Source organism: Tachyglossus aculeatus, chromosome X2, assembly GCF_015852505.1.
Source record: "Tachyglossus aculeatus isolate mTacAcu1 chromosome X2, mTacAcu1.pri, whole genome shotgun sequence".
Taxonomy (NCBI): Eukaryota; Metazoa; Chordata; class Mammalia; order Monotremata; family Tachyglossidae; genus Tachyglossus; species Tachyglossus aculeatus.
This window is the reverse complement of record NC_052100.1, coordinates 5,029,934-5,052,635: the sequence shown is the minus strand read 5'-3', so window position 1 is coordinate 5,052,635 and position 22,702 is coordinate 5,029,934. Positions and strand designations below refer to the sequence as shown.

The 22,702-nt window shown below is 52.6% G+C and overlaps 1 protein-coding gene across 1 annotated transcript in view; it reads right to left on the bottom strand.

Moving 5' to 3' along the window:
• The window catches only part of NSD1 (nuclear receptor binding SET domain protein 1), a 90,213-nt gene extending 67,764 nt beyond the window's left edge, over nucleotides 1-22,449 (bottom strand). Inside the window, exons 1-2 of the mRNA XM_038771496.1 lie at nucleotides 22,371-22,449; nucleotides 20,078-20,877 (exon numbers count right to left, since the gene is read on the bottom strand). Coding sequence (XP_038627424.1) covers nucleotides 20,078-20,877; nucleotides 22,371-22,407 — 837 coding nt within the window. The 5' untranslated portion in view covers nucleotides 22,408-22,449. The remainder of the gene's footprint in view (nucleotides 1-20,077; nucleotides 20,878-22,370) is intronic.
• Nucleotides 22,450-22,702: the final 253 nt, after the last annotated feature.

Sequence of the window (22,702 nt, the reverse complement as noted above, 5' to 3'; positions counted from 1 at the left end):
AAGTGACCTCATCTGTAAAATGGGGATTGAGACTGTGTGCCCCACACGAGACAGGGACTGTGTCCAACTCAATTTGCTTGTATGCACCTCAGCACTTAGGACAGGGCCTGGCACACAGTAAGTGCTTAACAAATACCACATTTATTATTATTATGATTATTATTAAGCACTTGGGAGAGGATGATACTACAAAGAGTTGGGAGACATGTTCCCTGCCCAAAAGAAGCTCAGAGTCTTGTGAGTACCTGGATGGGTAAAACTTAAATGGGGGCGGGAAGAGGGGTGCAAAAAGAGGTACAAAAAGAGAATTCATTGAAATTTAGCAACCACACCAGTAAATCACCACTAGTCCAAGTTGAAAAAATTCAAAAATATGTTGTTTTTTTACGGCATCTTAGTTAAGTGCATACTATGTGTCAAAACACTGTTCTAAGCACTGGGTTAGATACAAGTTACCTCATCTGTAAAATGGGGATTAAGACTGTGAGCCGCCCGTGGGACAACCTGATCACCTTGTAACCTCCCCAGCGCTCAGAACAGTGCTTTGCACATAGTAAGCGCTTAATAAATGCCATCATTATTATTATTAATAAGTTAAGTAGTTTGGACAAGGTCCCTGTCCCACATGGGGCTCACAGTCTAAACAAGAGGGAGAACAGGAGAACTGAAGCTCGGAGAAGTGAATCAATCAATCGTATTTATTGAGCGTTTACTGTGTGCAGAGCACTGTACTAAGCGCTTGGGAAGTACAAGTTGGCAACATATAGAGACAGTCCCTACCCAACAGTGGGCTCACGGTCTAAAAGTGAAGTGACTTGACCAAAGTCACACTGCAAGCAGCTGGCAGAGCCGGGATTAGGCCCCAGGTCCTCTGACCCTCAGGCCGGTGCTCTAGCCGCTAGCCCGCATTCCTGATGAAAAGCTGAGCCGCAGTCAGTGGTATTTACTGAGTGCTTACTGTGGGCAAAGCCCCGTACTAAGCGCTGAGAAAGGAAAATACCATTAGTGGGTATGATCGCTGCCCTCACGGACTGTACAAAGTACTGTGTGCAGAGCACTGTACTAAGAGCTAGGGAGAGAACAATGGAGTCATTGGACACCATCCCCACCCTCAATCATCGGCAATAGACTGTCACCTCATTATGGGCAGTCAGTCGATTGTATTTATTGAGAGCTTATTGGGTGCACGACTCTGTGCTAAGCACTTGGGAGAGTGCAACAAAACAATTTAAGAGATACATTCTCCCCCCATGAGGAGCTTACAGTCTAGAGGGGAGACAGACATTAATTCAAGTGCTCAGTACAGTGCTCTGCACACAGTAAGTGCTCAATAAGTACGACTGAATGAATATGTCAGGGCAGGCCTCTTGAAGGAGATGGGCCTTCCATAAGGTTTTGAAGTGGGGGAGAGTCATTGTCTGTCAGATATAATAATAATAATAATGATGGTATTTGTTAAGCGCTTACTATGTGCAAAGTACTGTACTAAGCACTGGGGAGGTTACAAGGTGATCAGTTTGTCCCACGGGGGGTTCACAGTCTTCATCCCCATTTTACAGATGAGGTTACTGAGGCCCAGAGAAGTGAAGTGACTTGCCCAAAGTCACACAGCTGACAACTGGCAGAGCCGGGATTTGAACCCACGACCTCTGACTCCAAAGCCTGTGCTCTTTCCACTGAGCCACGCTGCTTCGATACGAGGAGGGGAGGGTGTTCCATGCCAGGGGCAGTACTTAGTTACGCGACCCCCCGAGCGGCTCTCCATCACCTCGCCCCCTCCTACCTCACCTCCCTTCTCTCCTTCTCCAGCCCAGCCCGCACCCTCCGCTCCTCCACCACTAATCTCCTCACTGTACCTCGCTCTAGCCTGTCCCGCCATCGACCCCCGGCCCACGTCATCCCCCGGGCCTGGAATGCCCTCCCTCTGCCCATCCGCCAAGCTAGCTCTCTTCCTCCCTTCAAGGCCCTGCTGAGAGCTCACCTCCTCCAGGAGGCCTTCCCAGACTGAGCCCCTTCTTTCCTCTCCCCCTCGTCCCCCTCTCCATCCCCCCGTCTTACCTCCTTCCCTTCCCCACAGCACCTGTATATATGTATATATGGTTGTACATATTTATTACTCTATTTATTTATTTATTTATTTTACTTGTACATTTCTATCCTACTTATTTTATTTTGTTGGTATGTTTGGTTCTGTTCTCTGTCTCCCCCTTTTAGACTGTGAGCCCACTGTTGGGTAGGGACTGTCTCTATGTGATGCCAATTTGTACTTCCCAAGCGCTTAGTACAGTGCTCTGCACATAGTAAGCGCTCAATAAATACGATTGATTGATTGATTGATTGATTGGTGGAGAGGTAGGCGGCGAGATCGAGGTAGATCGAGTGTGTTCAGGTGAGGTAGGAGGGGGCGAGGGGATTGAGGACTTTAAAGTTGATGGTGAGGAGTTTCTGTTTGATATGGAGATAGATGGGCAACCCCTGGAGGCTCTAGAGGAGTGGGGAAATGTATATTGAACATTTTTGTATAAAAGTGATCTGGGAAGTAGAGTGAAGTATAGACTTGGAGGGAGCTTCCACTCTACTGCATACAGGGCACTGTACTAAACGCTTGGGAGTCAGTCCATCGATCGTATCAGTGCTCAGAACAGTGCTTTGCACATAGTAAATGCTTAACAAATGCCATCATTATTATTATTATTATTATTTACTGAGCGCTTACCGTGTGCAGAGCACTGTACGAAGTACTTGGGAGAGGACAACAGAACAATAAAAACACCCATTCCCCGCCCACAGCGAGCTTACGACAGAGTAGGCAGACATGATCCCTGCCCTGAAGAAGTTTATCATACAGGAGAATTCCTGCTAGGATGCTGAGGAAAAGAAAAATGATTTTGGATAAGCCGTGGTCCAAGCCTTAGAGGGGAAAAACAAACCCAAGTGGCCAACTTCCGCTGTGTTCCCACCATCTAAAAGTGCTTCTCGGCTTCCTGGTAAGGTGCCCACACATCAAATATGTGCCACTCAAACCACTCTGGGTGCCGAACGACCACTTTGGAAATACAGGGCAGGGAACGTGTCTACCGACTCTGCTACGCTGGCCTCTCAAGAGCTTAGTACAGTGGTCCCCACACAGCCAGAGCTCGATAAGTACCACTGATCCATTGACTGATAATAATATCCACGTCCACTGGGTATTTTGGAGGGCACATCATGAGGACCACAACGAAACCTATGTTTTCAATGAGCAACGTTCTAGTAGCTGAAGTACAGTTAAGGCCACGTAATGATGACTGATTGATTGTGGTACTTGCTAAGCACTTGCTTTGGAACAAGTACTGTACTGAGCGCTGGGGAAGGGTAATCAATCAAATTTACTGAGCGCTTACTATGTGCAGAGCATTGTTCCAAGTGCTTGTGACAGAACGACGGAGCTAGCGGATATGTACCCTGCCCATAACGAGCTTCCAGTCTAGAGACGAGGTAATCAGGCTGGACACAATCCACCGTGGGGATCACATTTCCTCTTCTCCCACCCTTCTGCATTACCCTGACTGGGTCCCTTTATTCATCCCTCCCCCTCCCAGTCCCACAGAGCTTCTGTCCACATCTGTCATTTTATTTATATTAACGTCTGTCTCCCCTGCTAGTCGGTAACCTCTTTGTGGGCAGGGAATGTGTCCCTCTAATTGTACCTTCCCAAGCGCTTAATACAGTGCTCTGCACACCCACATCTGTCATTTTATTTATATTAACGTCTGTCTCATCTGTCTCCCCTGCTAGTCGGTAAGCTCGCTGTGGGCAGGGAATGTGTCCCTCTAACTTTACCTTCCCAAGCGCTTAATACAGTGCTCTGCACACCATAAGCGCTCAAATACAATTGAATGACTACAAGAGAATTAGCAGATATGTTCCCTGCTATTTACTCTGATGGTTTTGACACCTGTTCACATGTTTTGTTTTGTTGTCTGTCTCCTCATTCTAGACTGTGAGCCCCATTGTTGGGTAGGGACCATCTGTATCTGTTGCCAACTCAAACTTCCCAAGCGCTTAGTACAGTGCTCTGCACACAGTAAGGGCTCAATAAATACGCTTGAATGAATGAATGAATGAATAACGAGCTTCCCATCTAGATATGAGGTAATCGGGCTGGACACAGTCCAACCTGGGTGTCCCATTTCTTCCTCCACTCCCTTCTGAGTCGCCCTTGCATGTGGATTTGCCCCTTTTATTCACCCCACCCTCTGCCCCACAGCAATTTTGTGCCCAGCCATCATTTATTTATTTCTATTCACGTCTGTCTCCACTCCTAGCCTGCAAGCTCCTTGTGGGCAGCAACGGTGTCTACTAACTCTATTGGCCTCTCCCAAGAGTTTAGTACTTGGCACACAGGTAGCACTCAATAAATACGACTGACTGATAAGTAGGAGGGGGGACAGGTACTCAATCCCCATTTTACAGATGAGGAAACTAAGGCCCAGGGAAGCTGGATCACTCCCTATCTGCTCCAGAGAGACTGTGGGAAGCAAGTGGCCCTTTTCCCCTCTATCTGAGGGTCTACAGTCCCCTGGGGCCCTTATGTCCAAGAGTAAAGCGCTTATTATGGTGCTCCGCACATAGAAGGCGCTCAGTAAATACCACCAATGGATTGACTGACGCAGCTCCACTCTATTTTGGCCGTCCGCTCACCCGATGCCACTCAGCTGCCCGCTGAGAATGAGGTAAGTTTTTCTAGCCCCTAAACCGACAGCCACGCTGCCTCACCTTAAAGGGCTTAAAGAATCATCACCGTAATTGCGGTATTTGTTAGGCACTTAGTATGCACCAAGCACTGTACTAAGCACCGGGATAGATACAAGAAAATCAGGTCCCCCATGAGGCTCACTGTCTAAGTAGCAGGGGGAACAGGGATCGAATCCCCGTTTTGCGGATGAGGAAACTGAGGCCCAGAAGTGACTTCCCCATGGTCGCAGAGCAGATCAGTGGTGGAGCTGGGACTAGAACCCAAGTTCCCTGGCTCCTAGGCCTGCGCTCTAGCTACAAGGCTATGCCGCTTCTTAAATGATTTTCTCTCAACTTTACGTACGGCCGAGCAAAGGAGCGGGACACGCTGGACCATAACCAACTTCCTTCAGACTGACCAATCATCATCATCATCAATCATATTGAGCGCTTACTGTGTGCAGAGCACTGTACTAAGCGCTTGGGAAGTACAAGTTGGCAACATATAGAGACCCTACCCAACAGTGGGCTCACAGTACAAAAGGGGGAGACAGAGAACAAAACCAAACATACTAACAAAATAAAATAAATAAAATAAATCACAATCACAACACATATATTCCACACAGAGTGAAAGGGGACCGATCAGTTCCTTGATCTACCATCATCGTACCACCCTACTGGTCCAGTGTGTTTCCTGACCAAAATTAAGCCTGTCTTCCCCTCCCTCTTTCGGTGTGAGTCCCGTGTGGGACAGGGACTGCATCTCACCCGACTACCTTGGACCTGTCCTTGCGCTTAGTCCAATGCTTGGCACCGAAGTGCACAATAATACTAATAATTGTGGTATTTGTTAAGCTCTTGTTATGTGCCAGGCGCTGTACTAAGCGCTGGAGTGGAGACGAGCCAATCGGTTTGGACACAGTCCCTGTACCACATGGGGTTCACGGTTTCAATCCCCATTTTCCAGATGAGGTACCTGAGGCACAGAGAAGTGAAGTGACTTGCCCACCATCACAGAGCAGACAAGTGGCGGAGCCAGAATCAGAACCCAGATCCTTACACCACAATCACTATGGTCACTGTCGTGCGGGACTCGGAACCCATACTCGGATCTGCATTAGGCGGAAATCTAGGGGACTGCGATGTAAGCAGGGCCTGTGGACTATTACTCATAATAACAATGGTAGTAATAAAAATAATATTTGTTAACCACTATACTAAGCGCTGGCAGAGATACAAGATAATCGAGTCAGACGATCCTTGTCCCACATGAGGCTCACAGTCTAAGCAGGAGGGGGAACAGGGACTGATTCCTCATTTTCCTGCTGAGGAAACCGAGGCCCAGAGAAGTAGGGTGACTTGCCCAAGTTCACACAGCTGGGATGAGAACCCAGGGCCTCCGACTCCCGGGCCTGGGTTCTTTCCACCAGGCCGTGCTGCTTCTCTTGAATTACGATCCTGTTACGCAAAATCACTCTAGACTCTAAGCCCATTGTGGGGAGGGAACGTGATTGTTTCTTGCTGTTTTGTACTCTCCCAGGCACCAGTACAGTGCTCTGCGCACCATAAGCGCTCAATAAATGTGACTGAATGAAATCATAATCCTTTTTAAGAGTAGCAGGACTTGTGCTGTGTGCGATGTTTCAGAAGCTAAATTGCCCTCTAAAACCCTCAGTGGCTGGGGTTTGCATCATCTTTATATAGAGGTAAGCGATAAGCTCTAGCGTGGCCCTGTGGATAGAGTCCGGGGCCTGGGTTCTAATCCCGGCTCCGCCACTCAGCTGCTGGGTGGCCTTGGGCCATTCACTTCACTTCTCTGGGCCTCAGTTCCCTCATCTGTAAAACAAGGACGAGAACTGTGAGCCCGGGGCGGGACAGGGATGGTGTCCAACCCGATCTGCTTGTATCCACCCCAACGCTTAGTACAGTGCCTGGCACACGGTAAGTGCTTTAAAACACCACCATTCTTATTAGGCACGTGAATGGCAGTTGAGAACAGTTAGAGACAAGCAGCAAAGGACAGAAAGCAGAGCATATTATATTCCAGGGTCCGTAATCCCCACCGCCTGTCGGCTCTTGGGGTCCACGCCCTGCAGAAGCATCTGTTCGCTTAAGTGTTAGCCTGAAGAAGGGGAGCGATCTGGCTAGTGAAAGCACACCGGGGTCAGTGCTTAGCACATAGTAAGTGCTTAATAAAAGCCATTATTATTATTATTATTATTATTATTCTTACTGACTCCATGGCTTCAGCCCCATTCCTCCTCAAATCAGCCAGACCCCGGCCCTTCCCACCTTCAAAGCCCTCAGAGAAAACATCTCCCGCCTCCTCCCGCCAATCTATCAATCAATTGTATTTACTGAGTGCTTACTGTGTGCAGAGCACTGTACTAAGCGCTTGGGAAGTACAAGTTGGCAACATGGGCTCACAGTCTAAAAGGGGGAGGCATTATCAGCACACCTGTTCTCAATCAATTAGCCATAGTTATTTACCGAAGCCCCAGAAGAAGCGCTCGGGACAGACACAGTTGAAGCAGTGTGGCCTAGCGGAAAGAACCCAGGAGTCAGAGGACTTGGGTTCTAATCTCCACTCTGTCACCTGCCTGCTGGGTGACCTTGGGCAAGTTGCTTCACTTCTCTGCACCTCAGTTCCCTCATCTGTAAAATGGGGTTTAAGACTGTGAGCCCCATGTGGGACAGGGACTGTGTTCAACCTGTTTAGCTTGAATCTACCCCAGAACTCAGTACTCAATCACATTTATTGAGTGCTTATTGTGTGCAGAGCTCCGTAATAAGCACTTGGGAGACTACAGTATAACAGACACAATCCCTACCCACAGCAAACTTACGGTCTAGAAGGGGAGACAACATCAGAGTTTAACAAGAACCATAATTATAATTATCATTTTCTTTGCTTATTTCTCTATAAAACAGAAATTAAACCCTACTCCCTCCTACGTAGAATATGAGCCTTGTGTGGGACTGGGACTGTGTCCACCCTAATTATTCATTCATCCATTCAATCGTATTTATTGAGCGCTTACTGTGTGCAGAGCACTGTACCAATTATCTTCCACCTACCCCAGCGCTTAGTACACGGCACATAGTAAGCGCTTAGCAAGTACCATAATTATCATGATTGCTAATAATAACTTTTAAAAACCCTGTCTCTACCTCAGCACTTAGTACACTGCTCCAGCTCTCAGAACAGTGCTTGGCACATAGTAAGTGCTTAAATACCTTTTTACAGTGCCTAAGCACTTAAATACCATTTAAAGAAAATACAACCAAAACGACCAAGGGTGTCTGTCTCCCCTTCTAGACTGTAAGCTCACTGTGGGCGGGGAATGTGTCTGTATTATTGTTGTATCAAACTCTCCCAGGTGCTTAGTACAGTGCTCTGTACACCGGAAACGCTCAATAAATACGACCGAATGAACAAAAATGAATGAATGCGCCTGTGTTGCCCCAATAAATCCACCTGGGCCAGACTTTCCCACCTCTCCGGGTGCTCTTTGGACAGAACTCTCCGCCAGCCCTCAACCTCCCAGACCGTGGAAAGGGGCCGAGTGTTTTGCAACGTTTATTTAGCTTTCCGGGAAATCTTTCCTGCTGCTCCCTTCCCAAAGGAGCCGGAAGGCTTCCGTTCTAGTCCCCGGCTTGGCCTCTGATGCTAAACCTTGGGCAAGTGGCCACGAGAAAAGTGACCGGGAGGCCCAAGAAGGGGAGGGACTGTGTCATTTATTCATTCGGCCAATCGTTCTTATTGAGCACTGACGCTGGGCAAAGCGCTGGACTAAGCACTCTGGAGAAGCAGGGTGGCATAGTGGCCTGGGAGTCGTCATGGGTTCTGATCCCGGCTCAGCCACTTTTCTGCTGTGTGACCTTGGGCAAGTCACTTTACCTCTCTGGACTTCAGTTTCCTCCTCTGTCACTGGGGGATTAAGACTGGAGACCAGCACTTAGAACAGTTTTTGGCACATAGTAAGCGCTTAACAAATACCAACATTATTATATGGGACACGGACTGTGTCCAACTTGATTTGCTCATTTCTACTCCGGCGCTTAGTACAGAATCCTGGTCTGTAGTAAGTGGGGAAATAAAGGGACTTGCCCAAGGTCATCCAGCGGGCGAGCGGAGGAAGCAGCATTAGAACCCAGGTCCCCCGACTCCTGGGCCCTCTCTGCCGGGCCAACTGTGAAGCAGGCTTGGAGAGGGATTTTTACCAAGATGGAAAAACCTCTAGACTGTAAGATCACTGTGGGCAGGGGATGTGTCTTCCGACTCTGTTCTGTTAGACTCTCCCGAGCTCTCTGTACACAGTAGGTTCATTCAATTGTATTTATTGAGCACTTACTGTGTGCACAGCACTGTACTAAGCGCTTAAGTATTAAGCACAGTAGATGCTCAATAAATACGACTGATTGAAGACAGAAGAACGCAATGAGCACAGTGGCACAGTAATACCCCCCCGGGGGCATCCCTCAGGCACTGTCATTGCCAAAACGAGCCTATCCCTACCAACCCCAGGGGAGACTCAAGCTCCCTATGGGCAGGGAATGTGTCTGTTTATTGTTGTATTGTCCTCTCCCAAGCATTTAGTACTGTACTCTGCACACAGTAAGCACTCAATAAATAACACTGAATGAATGTACCTCGGATTACAGATGCCCCCCAGAGAGAGCAACAGCTGACACGGACACGGGGCGGGGGGGGGGGCCGCGTGTGCTCATGAAATACGTAAAAACGACCTTCCGATTCTCCCCTGCAAAGGAGGGGATATCGTATAACCGGTAATTATTTTTAATTTAATTCAACGGGCGATGGTAACTGTTTCGTCTTCCCAGGGTGGATTTGACCCATCTCGCGGTCTTTTCGAGAAAGGGCAATCCACGGTTTCGAAGCAGGCCTAGCCGAGAAGCACGGAGGCCCGGCCCAGGCAAACGGTGACAAGTCGCTGAAAACTTCCGGGCGGAAGTTTCGGAGGAGCCGAACCCTTGGACGGATTCCAGAATCGGGGAGGGGGGAAAAAGAAATCGTGGGAGAGCTCGGCGATCTATAGAATTTCCTCCTGTTTAGGAAAAACCGGAAGGCATTATTAGGAAGGGCGCGAGCGGGGAACAGAAACGGCTCCTCACCGTTGGCTTTAGAGCCCTCAATCCCCTTGCCCCCTCCTACCTCACCTAGCTGCTCTCCTACGCCAACCCAGCTCACACACTTTGCTTCTCTAATGCCAATCTTCTCCACTGGACCTCGATCTCATCTATCTCGCCGCCAGCCTCTCGCCCACGTCCTGCCTCACACTCCCTCTTCAAATCTGACAGACGACTCTCCCCTGAATCAAAGCCTTATCGAAGGCCCACCTCCTCCAAGACGCCTTCTATGATTAAGCCCTCCTTTCCTCTTCCCTCACTACTTTCTGCGTCACCCTGACTTGCTCCCTTTATTCATCCCCCCGTCCCGGCCCCACACCACTTATGTCCATATCTCTCATTTTATTTATTTCTATCCCTGCCTGTCTCCCCTTCGAGACTGGAAGCTCGTTGTGTGCAGGGAATGTGTCTTCAATACCGTTGCACTGCACTCTCCCAAGTGCTTAGTACAGTCCTCTGCACACAGTAAGTGCTCAATAATCCGACCGAGTAGCCCTTGGGCACAGAATCATTTTCCTGGAGGAAAAAAAAATAAAAACCGAGAACTCGGCAAAGACATAGGTGGGGATCTGAGCCCTGGGGGGCCACCTCCGTGTCCTTACACCATCACAAAACCGACAACGCATAGGTTGCCGCCAACGTGGCTCTTTCTGTGCCTCTCGGGACCACGAGATGCTTCAATTCCCTGCTCCCGTCTACCTACGAAGCCCCGCTGCTTCGACCACTTTGTTCGTTTTGTCTCCGTCCCTCGGCCTGTCGTTGGGTGGTGATCCCGGCTCCATCAGCTGCCTACCGGGGGACTGTGGGCAAAACCACTTCCCTTCCCTGGGCCTCGGTTTCCCCATCTGGATAATAGACATTCGATGCCTGTTTTCCCTCTTCCTTGAGACAAGATGCCAACCTGGCTGTTTGGAGGAAAGAAGGGTGGGCAGGTCCTCGCAGCACTGGGCCATGAGAAAACAGTCAGGGGATAATTTCTGCCTTTTTTTGGTTTCATCTTTTTTTTTTCCTCGTTTTTGGTTAATCCATCAATTGCACTTATTGCACACAGTAAGCACTCAATAAATACAATTGATTAACTAAATACCAGAAAAAAAAGATGAAGCCCAAAAAAGCAGAAATTGTCACCTGACTGTATGCCATGTGGATCTGCCCATCCTTCTACCTGTCAGACTTCCAAGCTGGCCTCCTGCCCCATGGCGTAGTGGATACAGCCTTGGCCTGCGAGTCAGAAGGTCACGGGTTCTAATCCCGGCTCTGCCACTTGTCTCCTGTGTGACCTCGGGCAAGTCACTTTACCTCTCTGGGCCCCAGTTCCCTCATCTGTAAAATGGGGATCGAGACTGTGAGCCCCACGTGGGATAGGGACTGTGTCCAACCCGATTTGCTTGTATCTACCCCAGCGCTAAGTACAGTGGCTGGCACATAGTAAGTGCTTAAGAAATACCATAATTATTATCATCCATCACAGCGCTCACCACTGTACAGATAAAATACCACAGTTATTATTAACAATAATAATAATAATAATAATAATAATAATAATAATAATAATAATAAAAAGAACTCATCTGGAAGCTCAAGTCCCACCCTGCGTTTGGAATATGGGACCAGCTAGCGCTATGTAAGAGCCCCCATTTCAGAGTGACAAAAAAGACAAAACAATTTACAACCCAGTGTGTAGTCTAGGACAATCAACAGTATTTATTGAGCACTTATTGAGTGCACAGCACTGAACTAAGCACTTGGGAAAGTACTATAGAATTGGCAGACACTTTCCCTGCTTGAATAAGCTTACAGTTCAGAGGTAATATAATCTAGAAGGCCCTGAAAATTTAAGTTGTGAATTCTTGAGGGGCAGGAGCTGGGCCTCAACTCTTTATTTTGTTTTCCGGTGATTCCCCTCTAGACTGTAAGCTTGCCGAGGGCTGGGAATGTGCCTGCTATATTGTTCTACTGTCCTCTCCCAAGTGCTTAGTACAGTGCTCTGCACACGCTGGACCGTCAGCTCCTTGAGAGCAGGGACAGTGTCTACTGACTTGATTGGATGCTCCCAAAAGCTTAGTAAAGTGCTCCGCCCACAGCAGACGGTCAGCTCCTTGACGGCAGGGAAAGTGTCTACCGACTCTTTTGGACGCTCCCAAGTGCTTGGTACAGTGCTCTGCCCCCAGCAGGTGCTCAACAAATACTACCGAATGACTGGTCCACCCAAGTCTGCATGCCTTCCCGTTCTCCCCTCAGCAACGGAGAGAGCAGGAGCGTTAAAAGGCCCCGTAGCCTTCTGGAAATGAGCCCAGGCGCACCTGGGTTCTAATCCTGACTCTGCCACTCGCCTGCTGTGGGACCTTGGGGCAAGTTACCTCGCTTATCCGGGCCTCAGTTTCCTCATCTGTAAAACGGGGATTCAATACTGAACCCTGACACACACACACACACACACACACACACACACACACACACACACACACCCCTCCCCCCCCCCCCCCGCCGAATTCCAATTGGCAGGGAATGTGTCTGTTATTTTGTGGTATTGTCCCCTCTCAAGCGCTTAGTACAGTCCTCTGCACACAATAAGCACTCAATAAATACAATCGACTAACAGGGACTGTGACCACCGGATGATCCTACTTTGCACTTCCCAAGCGCTTAGTACAGTGCTCTGCAGACAGTAAGCGCTCAATAAATACGATTGATTGATTGATCCTAGATCTTCCCTGGCGCACAGTAAACGTAGTAAGCACTTAGATACCGCGATGATCCCTGTTATTGTCCGTATTCTCCCGAGTCCTACACTGAGCCGATACCAGGACAAAGGAAGCGGAGTTGAAGGTCACAGCGAGGTAAGCTGACCGGTTTAGCAATCCCGGGCCCTTTTTTATTTATTTTTTTTATTATTTTTTAAGGCAGCGTGGGTGGCCGGATAATAAGCTGGAGCCGTTCCAGCATATCCAGAATCCCCTGCGGCCTCCGCAAGTTAGCCCTGCCTTCCTGTGGCACCAGAAAACCCAGATCTTAGACAGAGTCCCTTGACCGTCTTGGTCAACTCTTGAGCCGTCGCACCGGTCAACGGCCCGGATTTCCAGGGGAAGAGATGGGGAGGGTTTTATGGAAAGCCAGAAGGAGCACGGATAGATTCAGTAAAATCTAGGAGAGGGCAGCCTACCCCCGTTTCTCCTCAAATTTTCCCCCGACATCCCCGAAATGGGGGCGACTTTCTCCTGAGACTCTGAGTCCACGAACCCAGGCACCCGCCTACCAAGTCTTCTCCTGTGGCAGAACAGAACAAGTCGCTTCGCTTCTCTGTTACCTCGTCTGTAAAACGGGCATTAAGACTGCGAGCCTCAAGTGGGGGGGCAGGGACTGCGTCCAACCCGATTTGCTTGTATTCCCCAGGGTGCTTAGTACAGTGCCTGGCACATAGGAAGCATTTAAATATCACAGTGATTATTATCACTACGGGGGGCGGCATCCCGGCTTGGGCAGTGGACCCACTCAAGCCCGTGAAAAGCAGTGTTGTCCAGTGGTTAGAGCATGGGCCTGGGAATCAAAGGACCTGGGTTCTAACCCCGACTCCGCTACCTGCCTGCTATGAGACCTTGGGTGAGTCACTTCACTTCTCCGGCCTTCCGTCCCCTCATCTGCCAAGGGGGGACTCGATACCCATTCTCCCTCCCCCTTAGAGCGTGAGTCCCGTGAGGGACGGACACCGTGTCTGACCTGACGATCTTGGTATCTACCCCAGCGCTCAGTACGGTGCCTGGCTCCGAGTTAGCGCTTCACAAACACCCCGATTATCCTTATCAAGTCCCTATTCTGGTAGCAGCAGATGTTTCCCATCAAAAGGTTCATTCATTCATTCATTCAGTCGTATTTATTGAGCGCTTACTGTGTGCAGAGCACTGGACTGAGCGCTTGGGAAGTACAAATCGGCAACATATAGGACGGTCCCTACCCAACAACGGGCTCACAGTCTAGAAGGCCCAGTGGATAGAGCCATGGCCCGGGAGTCAGCCGACGCTCATCGGCTGTGTGACCTTGGGCAAGTCACATAAATTTTCTACACCTCAGGAAACTCATCCGTAAAATGAGGATTCAGACCGTGAGCCCCACACATGGCGGGGATTGTGTCCAACCCGATTTGTGTGTATCCACCTCAGCGCTCAGTAGAGTGCCTGGCACATAGTAAGTACTTAATACCACAATTACTATGAGTATTATTATTGTAATCCCTGTCGTCCCGGGAACGACCTGGATTCAAAAGTGACAGCGTCCTCAGGGTCGCCTTATCAAAGGATCCTCTAGACTGTAAGCTGGTAATGGGCAGGGAACGTGTCTGCTGATTCTACTGTAGTGTACTCTTCCAAGCGCTTAGTACAGTGCTCTACACACAATAAGGGCTCAATAAATACTACCGATGGACTGGTTGATCCACGACTCTTGTCTATATTGTTACACCCTCCTCTCTATAATTTATGAGGGTCATAAATTCCATCGTATTTACTTACTGTGTGCAGAGCACTGTACTAAGCGCTTGGGAAGTACAAGTTGGCAACATATAGAGACGGTCCCTACCCAACAATGGGCTCACAGTCTAGAAGGGGTCAGAGTCTGTCTCCTGCTACGGCGCATAAAAAATGGGACGGTTGGGTTCCTAACGCTGTGCTTTTAAAGGAAAAAAATAAAAGATCTCCAAAAGGCCTGCAAAAACCATCTCGCTCCTGCAAGGAAGTTCAAAAGAGATCTCCACCTCTCGCAATCTCCGCACGCTTCCGTGGGCTCTGGCCCTTCCTGGGTGCTGCCCTAAGAAAAGACCACCATCCACCTCAGCCTGTGAGCGAGCGGGGGGGCTTTCCAGCCCTCGAAAGAAACAATAACTGTAATAATTGTGGTATTTTTTAAGCACTTACTACGCACCAGGCACTGTTCTAAGCGCTGGGGTAGATACAAGATAATCAGGCCCGGGTCCCACATGGGGCTCACGGTCTTCATCCCCATTTTCCAGATGAGCCGGTCGGCTCGTCGGTCTAGGGATATGATTCTGGCTTAGGGTGAGAGAGGTCCTGGGTTCAAATCCCAGACAGGCCCAACCTCCTCTCCCCTTCATTAGCCGGAAGTAGTCCCAGGCCTCATGACCATTTCCTTGTGCTTTCCCATTCCCCCTAGCTGTAATTTATCAGCGCTCAGTAAAGTGCCCGGCACACAGTAAGCGCGTCACAGACACCACCATTATTACGAGGGAACTGAGGCCCAGGGAAACAAAGCGGTATTTGTGAATAACAATTGTGGCGTCTGTTTAAACGCTCACTACGTGCCAGGCCCCATACTGAGCGCCGCGGTGGACACGAGCACATCGGGGTCGGGCAAGGCCCCGTCCAACGTTGGGGCTGTCAGTCTGAATCCCCATTTTCCAGAGGAGGGAACCGAGGCCCAGAGAAGTGATTCGCTCAAACTCACAGGGAGGATGGGTGACGGGGCCGGGATTAGAACCCAGGTCCTCCTGACTGCCAGGGCCGGGCTCGATCTGGACGCTCAAAACGCCCGCCGCGTCCGGTTGGGATTCCCGCTCTGGGACGGTTGGAGCACCCGGGGAGGAGGAAAATCCTCCCACAGTCGGCTGTGACTCCTGGGGTTGGTGTTGGCAGGGCCGGGAAATATTTAAGAGATGAGTCAACGCAAAGACACACCCACCGTCGACTTCTGTAATTCGAAAGGACAGCTGAACCACTGGGCCAACTGCCTGCCCCGAGGGGGGCCTGAGAGGCCGGGCGCTCAGTACACTCCCCCGCCGCACGGTAAGCGCTTCGCGGATCTTTAAACGATATATTCTCCATGACTTGTTCCCTCGTATCCTCTTTACGGGCAGGGGACGTGACGGCTGGTTCTGTGGCTCGTTAGGGGCCGAGAACGCGTCTGCGAATTCTGTTGGATCGTCCTCTCCCCAGCGCTCCGCGCAGTGCTCTGCACAGAGCAAGCGCTCAATAAATACCATGGATTGACTGAATGCACTGTAATAATAATAATAATTTTGGTATTTGTTAAGCGCTTACTATGTGCAAAGCACTGTTCTAAGCGCTGGGGAGGATACAAGGTGATCAGGTTGTCCCCCCGTGGGGCTCACAGTCTTCATCCCCATTTTACAGATGAGGTAACTGAGGCCCAGAGAAGTGAAGTGACTTGCCCAAAGTCACACAGCTGACAATGGTCAGATCCGGGATTTGAACCCATGACCTCTGACTCCAAAGCCCGGGCTCTTTTCCACTGAGCTACGCTGCTTCTCTAAAGCAGCGTACTGTACTCCCCCAAGCACTGAGTATGATGCTCCGCACATAGTAAACGCTCAATATGACTGATCGTATTGTACTTTCCCAAGCGCTTAGGACAGGGGCCTGCATGTAGTAAGCGCTCAATAAATACGACTGATTGTATTCTCCCAAATGCTTAATATAGGGCTCTGCACGTAGTAAGCCCTCAATACAAATGATTGATTATATTGTACTCTCCTAAGCGCTTAGTATAGGGCTCTGCGCATAGTAAGCGCTCAATAAATACAATCGATTGTACTGTACTCTCCCAAGCACCTAGTACAGAGCTCCACATACAGTAAGCGCTCAATAAATGACTGATTGTATCATATTCTCCCAAGCGTTTAGTACGGGGCTCCACACAGAGTAAGCACTCAATAAATATGACTATTCTCTCAAGCATTTAGTACAGAGCTCCGCACAGAGTAAGCACTCAATAAATGACTGACTGCATTCTCCCAAGTGCTTAGCACAGGGCTCCACACATAGTAAGCGCCCAAATACAATTGACTGTATTTCAACAGTAAAAATAATGACGGCATCTGTTAAGTGCTTACTATGTGCTCAGCACTGCTCTATGTGGGGTTCACAGTCTTCATCTCCATTTGACAGATGAGGTCACTGAGGCCCAGAGAAGTGAAGTGACTTGCCCAAAGTCACACAGCTGTCAAGTGGCGGAGGCAGGATTAGAACCCGTGACCTCTGACTCCCGAGCCCACGCCCTTTCCACTAAGCCAAGCTGCTTCCCACAGCCACGCAGCGTGGCTTGGTGGAAAATGCACGGGCTTTGAAGTCAGAGGTCGTGGGTTCTAATGCTGGTTCTGCCCCTTGTCTGCTGTGGGACCTCGGGCAAGCCGCTTAACTTCTCTGGGCCTCAGTTCCTCATCTGTAAAATGGGGATTAAGACTGAGAGACCCACGGGGGACACCCTGACTACCTTGTATCCCCCCCCCCCCCCCAGCGCTTAGAACAGTGTTCGGCACATAGTAAGCGCTTAAATGCCACGGTTATTATTTTACTCTTCCAAGCGCTTAGTACAGGGATCTGCACGTAGTAAGATCTCAATAAATAATGCCTGACTGTATTTTCCCAAGCGCTTAGGACAGGGCTCAGAGCACGGAGTGAGCGCTCAATAAATATGACTGACTGCATTGTCCCAAATGCTTAATATAGGGCTCCGCACACAGTAAGCGCTCAATAAATACAAATGATTGATTGTATTGTACTCTCCTAAGCGCTTAGTATAGGGTTCTGCACATAGTAAGCGCTCAATAAATACGATCAATTGTACTGTACTCTCCCAAGAACCTAGTACAGGGCTCCGCACATAGTAAGCGCTCAATACAACCAACTGAACTGGACTCTCCCAAGCGCTTAGTACAGGGCTCCACACATAGCAGGCGCTCAACAAATATGACCAACTGTACTGGACTCTCCAAAGCGCTTAGTATAAGGCTCCACACATGGCAAGCGCTCAATAAATACGACCGAATGTATTGTACTCTCCTAAGACCTTAGTACAGGGTTCCGCACAAGGTAAGCACTCAATAAATACAAGTGATTGATTGCATTGTACTCTCCTAAGCGCGTAGTATAGGGTTCTGCACATAGTACGAGCTCAATACGATCGATTGTACTGTACTCTCCCAAGCACCTAGTACAGGGCTCCGCACACAGTAAGCGCTCAATACAACCAACTGTACTGGACTCTCCCAAGCGCTTAGTACAGGGCTCCACACATAGCAAGCGCTCAACAAATACGACCAACTGTACTGGACTCTCCCAAGCGCTTAGTATAGGGCTCCACACATGGCAAGCGCTCAATAAATACGACCGAATGTATTGTACTCTCCTAAAAGCTTAGTACAGGGTTCCGCACATAGTAAGCACTCAATAAATATAAATGATTGATTGTATTGTACTCTCCTAAGCGCTTAGTATAGGGTTCTGCACATAGTACGCGCTCAATAAATACGATCGACTGTACTGTACTCTCCCAAGCACCTAGTACAGGGCTCCGCACACAGTAAGTGCTCAACACAACCAACTGTACTGGACTCTCCCAAGCGCTTAGTACAAGGCTCCACACATAGCAAGCGCTCAACAAATACGACCAACTGTACTGGAATCTCCCAAGCACTTAGTATAGGGCTCCACACACGGCAAGCGCTCAGTACGACCAAATGTATTGTACTCTCCTAAGAGCTTAGTACAGGGTTCCGCACAAAGTAAGCACTCAATAAATACAAGTGATTGTATTGTACTCTCCTAAGCGCTTACTATAGGGTTCTGCACATAGTACGCGCTCAATAAATACGATCGATTGTACGGTACTCTCCCAAGCACCTACTACAGGGCTCCGCACACAGTAAGCGCTCAATACAACCAACTGTACTGGACTCTCCCAAGCGCTTAGTACAAGGCTCCACACATAGCAAGCGCTCAAATACGACCAACTGTACTGGACTCTCCCAAGCGCTTAGTATAGGGCTCCACACATGGCAAGCGCTCAATAAATACGACCGAATGTACTGTACTCTCCTATGAGCTTAGTACAGGGTTCCGCACATCGTCGGCGCTCAATAAACACGATCACCAAACACCATAAAAAGCAAAAACAAAAACAAAACAACCACACCCCCCACACCCTGACACCATCTATTTTAACCATAATCGGCATCAGCGCTTAGAACAGTGCTCGGCACACAGTAAGCGCTTAACAAACACCATCGGTATTATCATCGGATGTGCTTTCTGCCAGCGCTTAGAACAGTGCTTTGCACATAGTAAGCGCTTAACAAATGCCATCATTATTATTATTATTATTATTATCTGCCCTCGGAATCAGGAGTGACACCCCCGGGGACAAGGAGGAAAAAGGGCCCAGAAGAAATTCCAAAGGCAGGAAAACAGCGGGCTAGCACGCCTCTCCATCCCCGAACAAGTTTCACGCGTCAAAAGGATTTCAGAACGTGACACCTCCGTGAACCGTCCCGGTCTGTCTCTTTTTTTGTTGTTTTTTGGGAAATCTCGACGGGTACGTGTTACCGAGGGAGTGACGGGCCGACTATTTCTAACGCTAGGACGACAACCTTCCCCCTCCGTCCAGTCACGGAGGTACAGCGGGACCGGACCTCCAAGGGGGACTCCGCAAACCAACACGCCAAAAACGGACAGAGCCTCGGCAGTTCCCGACGGAGGGTCCGACGTGGGGGCCCGACGGCCAACCGGTCGGGCGAATCGTTCTTTTAGTTTCAAGCCTCGGCCTCAGAGGTCCCCGCCTCTAGACCGCACGCTCGCTTCGGACGGGGAACGTGCCCGTTTATTGTTCTATTGTCCTCTCCCAAGCGCTTAGCACAGGGCCCTCCGCACAGTAAGCGCTCAATAAAATACGATCGACCGACTGACGGGACCGGGACGCGTCACCCGAGGGGCGGGGTGATCCACCCAAAGGATGCCGAGCAGCTCGAAGCCAGGCTAACCAATCACCACCTGCTTCCGGGACTCGTAGACCATCACCCAAAGGCCTACTCTAGCTTTAAGACGGCTTCAGACGTGAAAAACAAGAACAACCGACGACGACGTCGACCACGAAAAAAACCAAACACCTCCGACACCCGAAACGCGGCCCATCGCTCGGCCTGGCGCGCGACTCTGTTTGGCGACGGTTTCCGACAGATCGCCCAACACGCCCGAGTTTAAAACTGGGCAAAATTCCGCCCCCAAGCAAATCGCCACCGTCGGATTTCCGGCCGGGCCGGGGAGACGACCCAGAGAAATGAAAAAAAAGGGCAGAGAGCGATCGAACGGGGTGGGTGTGGGGGTGAGGGGGAAGGGTCCGGGGCCCGCTCTCGATCTTCACGATAAACCAACGCGTTCAGGTTTGACCAAAAGAGGCTGCTTACAAATTGCAATTCTGGCGTAGAGGAGGAGGAGGAGATGCCTGGCAGTTCTAGCACGTTTCCTAAGGTGCTGGAGCTGGATTCGGGATCGTCCTGAAATGATAAACCGAGGAGGGTGTTGAGCGGCTCTGCGGCCGGAGAATCCGTCTGTTTGAGGGAGCGGGGCGCCGGGCGCCGGTCCGCCCCGTCGGGCCCGGGGTCCGCTCTGGCCGTCGGCCCGCCGTGGGGCCGCTGGGCGGGCGGGGCCGGGACCCCCGCTTCCCCGGGCCCATCTCTGCGGGCCCGGGCCCCTCCTCCGGCCCGGTCCCCGCCGGGGTCCCCGCCGGGGTCCCCGGGGCCGTCCGCGGGGAGGGTCCCGTTCCTGGCGTCGCCGTCGGCCCGTCTCCCCTCGGGCTCGGGGGCTCGGTCCGCGGGGCCCCCGGCGCCCAGGGCCGCCAGGAGGTCCGGCTGGCCGTCGCCGTCCCGGGGGACGGGGGGCCCGTCGGCGGAGCCGTTGAGGTACTCGGCGTTGATCATGGAGGCCAGGTCCTGCAGCCGGCGCAGCGGGATGTAGCAGGACGAGGGGTCTTGTCCGAAGGCGCTCTTGGCCGGGCCGCCGTGGAGTCCGCTGGGCAGCTGCACGGCGTACCCATTGGGCAGCTCGGGGAGGCCGGGCGGGCCGTTAGCGAACGGGGGGTCCTCCTCCTCCTCCTCCTCCTCCTCCTCCTCTCCGGGGCCGTCTAGGTCGGGCGGGCCGGGGAACGGGGGCAGGCAGCTTCTCCTGGGCAGCTCGCAGGCCTGATCCATCCTGGGCCGGCGCGGACCTGCGGGGCGGGGAGCACACGACGCTCGCTTAGCCGGCGCCGGCGGCAGCGCTTGGCACATGGTAGGCGCCGCACGGACGCCGTCATCGTCGCCGCCGCCGCCGCCGCCGCCCCCCTCCGGCGGGCCCCACTCCTCTCCAAAATGGCAGCCACCCCGTCCACGGGCCTGGGTGGCCTAAGGGCCTCGGGGACGGAGGCGGCCGGGACAAGAGGGAGGGAGGCCTCCGGTTGTGTGTGGGGGGGGACGGGACCGGCTCTCCCTCCGGGCCTTCCCCCGATTCAGGGGGTGGGCCAGCGATCGGAGGGAGGGTCTCCCGCACGAAAAGGCGGCCCCCGGCCTAGGTTGGGCCCCTCACAATGGCGCTCCGCCGGCGACGGCAGCAGGCCGCAGGCCCCGTTTGCCGGTTGTTGCCGCCGCCGCCCCCTCCTCCCCTTCCCCGGGGGGCTCCGGCCCAACGGACGGCTGAGGCGGTTGCAGCAGCAGCGGCCTGGCCAACATGGCTGCTGCAGCCTCCCGCCCCCGCTCCTTCCCCTCCCCTCCCCTCGGCCGGCTTGGCAGGACCGGCCTCCCCCCCCCCCCGACTCCGCCGCCGCCTCCGGTCGGTCCCCGCCGAGGGCGTCCCGGGCCGGCTAGGCCGCAGCCCGGCGGCTCCTACTGCTACAGCTGCTCCTGCTGATGGACGGCCAAGGCGGGGGGCGGCGGTTGGGCGGGGGGGGGGGGGGGACGGGACGACGACACACCACCGCAGCCGCCCCCCCCTCCCTCCCCTCAGCATCGCCCCCCTCACCTCAGCTCACACGGCCGCCACCATCTTGCCCGGCTCGGGGGGCTCGGCCTCATGACCCGTTGGGGGGGGGGAGGCCTTTCCCCCCCCCCACCCCCACCCCAGCCTCCCTTCCTTCCCTTCGTCCTTCCCGTCCTGGCTGTTCCCAGGGAGGAGCAGGGATGGATCCCGGCCTGCCCTTCCTCCTCCTCCTCCTCCTCCTCCCCCCCCTGCTCCCAACCGGCCCCCTCGGCGCGCGCCCCCGAGGCTCGGCGCGCGGGCCCCCGCGGAGGCGCGTGCCGGAGGGCCGCCTCGCGCGCGCCCCCTGGCTCCCCTCAGGCGAGCGCGCGCCCGCGCGCGCGCGCCTCGGCCGCCTCCTCCTCTTGGGGTTCAGCGCGGGTGAAGCCCGTCCGGGCTCGCCCAATCAGCGGCGGGCCCTGAGGGGCCGGCTCCCCCCCATCACCATCACCACCACACACACACCCCCCAACCCACCCCACCATCGGGCACTGCCAACCCGTGCCCTGCCTGAGGAGCAAAGGGTTGCCCCCTCAGCGAGGCCTGTTTCCGCCCCACACACGAAACCCAACCCGGCCCCGCGGGGCCTCCGGCCGGCAAGGCCCAGCGGGCGGGGGGCACATGGCCGGTGGGGGCCCCTCCCTCCTTCCCTCCCACCCGTCCATCCATCCGTCCGTCCGTCCGTCCCGTCCCCCCCCCCTCGGGCCTGACCCGCTCGGGCCGCGCCGTCCGTGGTCGCTGCCTCCATCTTGGGTGCCCGGCCGGGCCTCCCCTTCCACCTGCCCCCCGCCGGGGGCGATGAGGACGATGAGGAGGAGAAGGACGACGACGACGGCTGACGGGGAGGAGGGGTGTCCCCTCACACTGTGCACACACACACAGACAGACCCACCCTGGCAGCCCCCCGGCCGCCCCGTCCCCGCCGAGCCCCCCCCGGGTCCCCGGCGCCCACCCCCCTCCTCACGGCCTCACCACGGCCCCAGCTGAGAGGAAACAAAATGGAGGCGGCCCCGAGCAGGACAAGCCGCAGCCCCCGGGGGAGC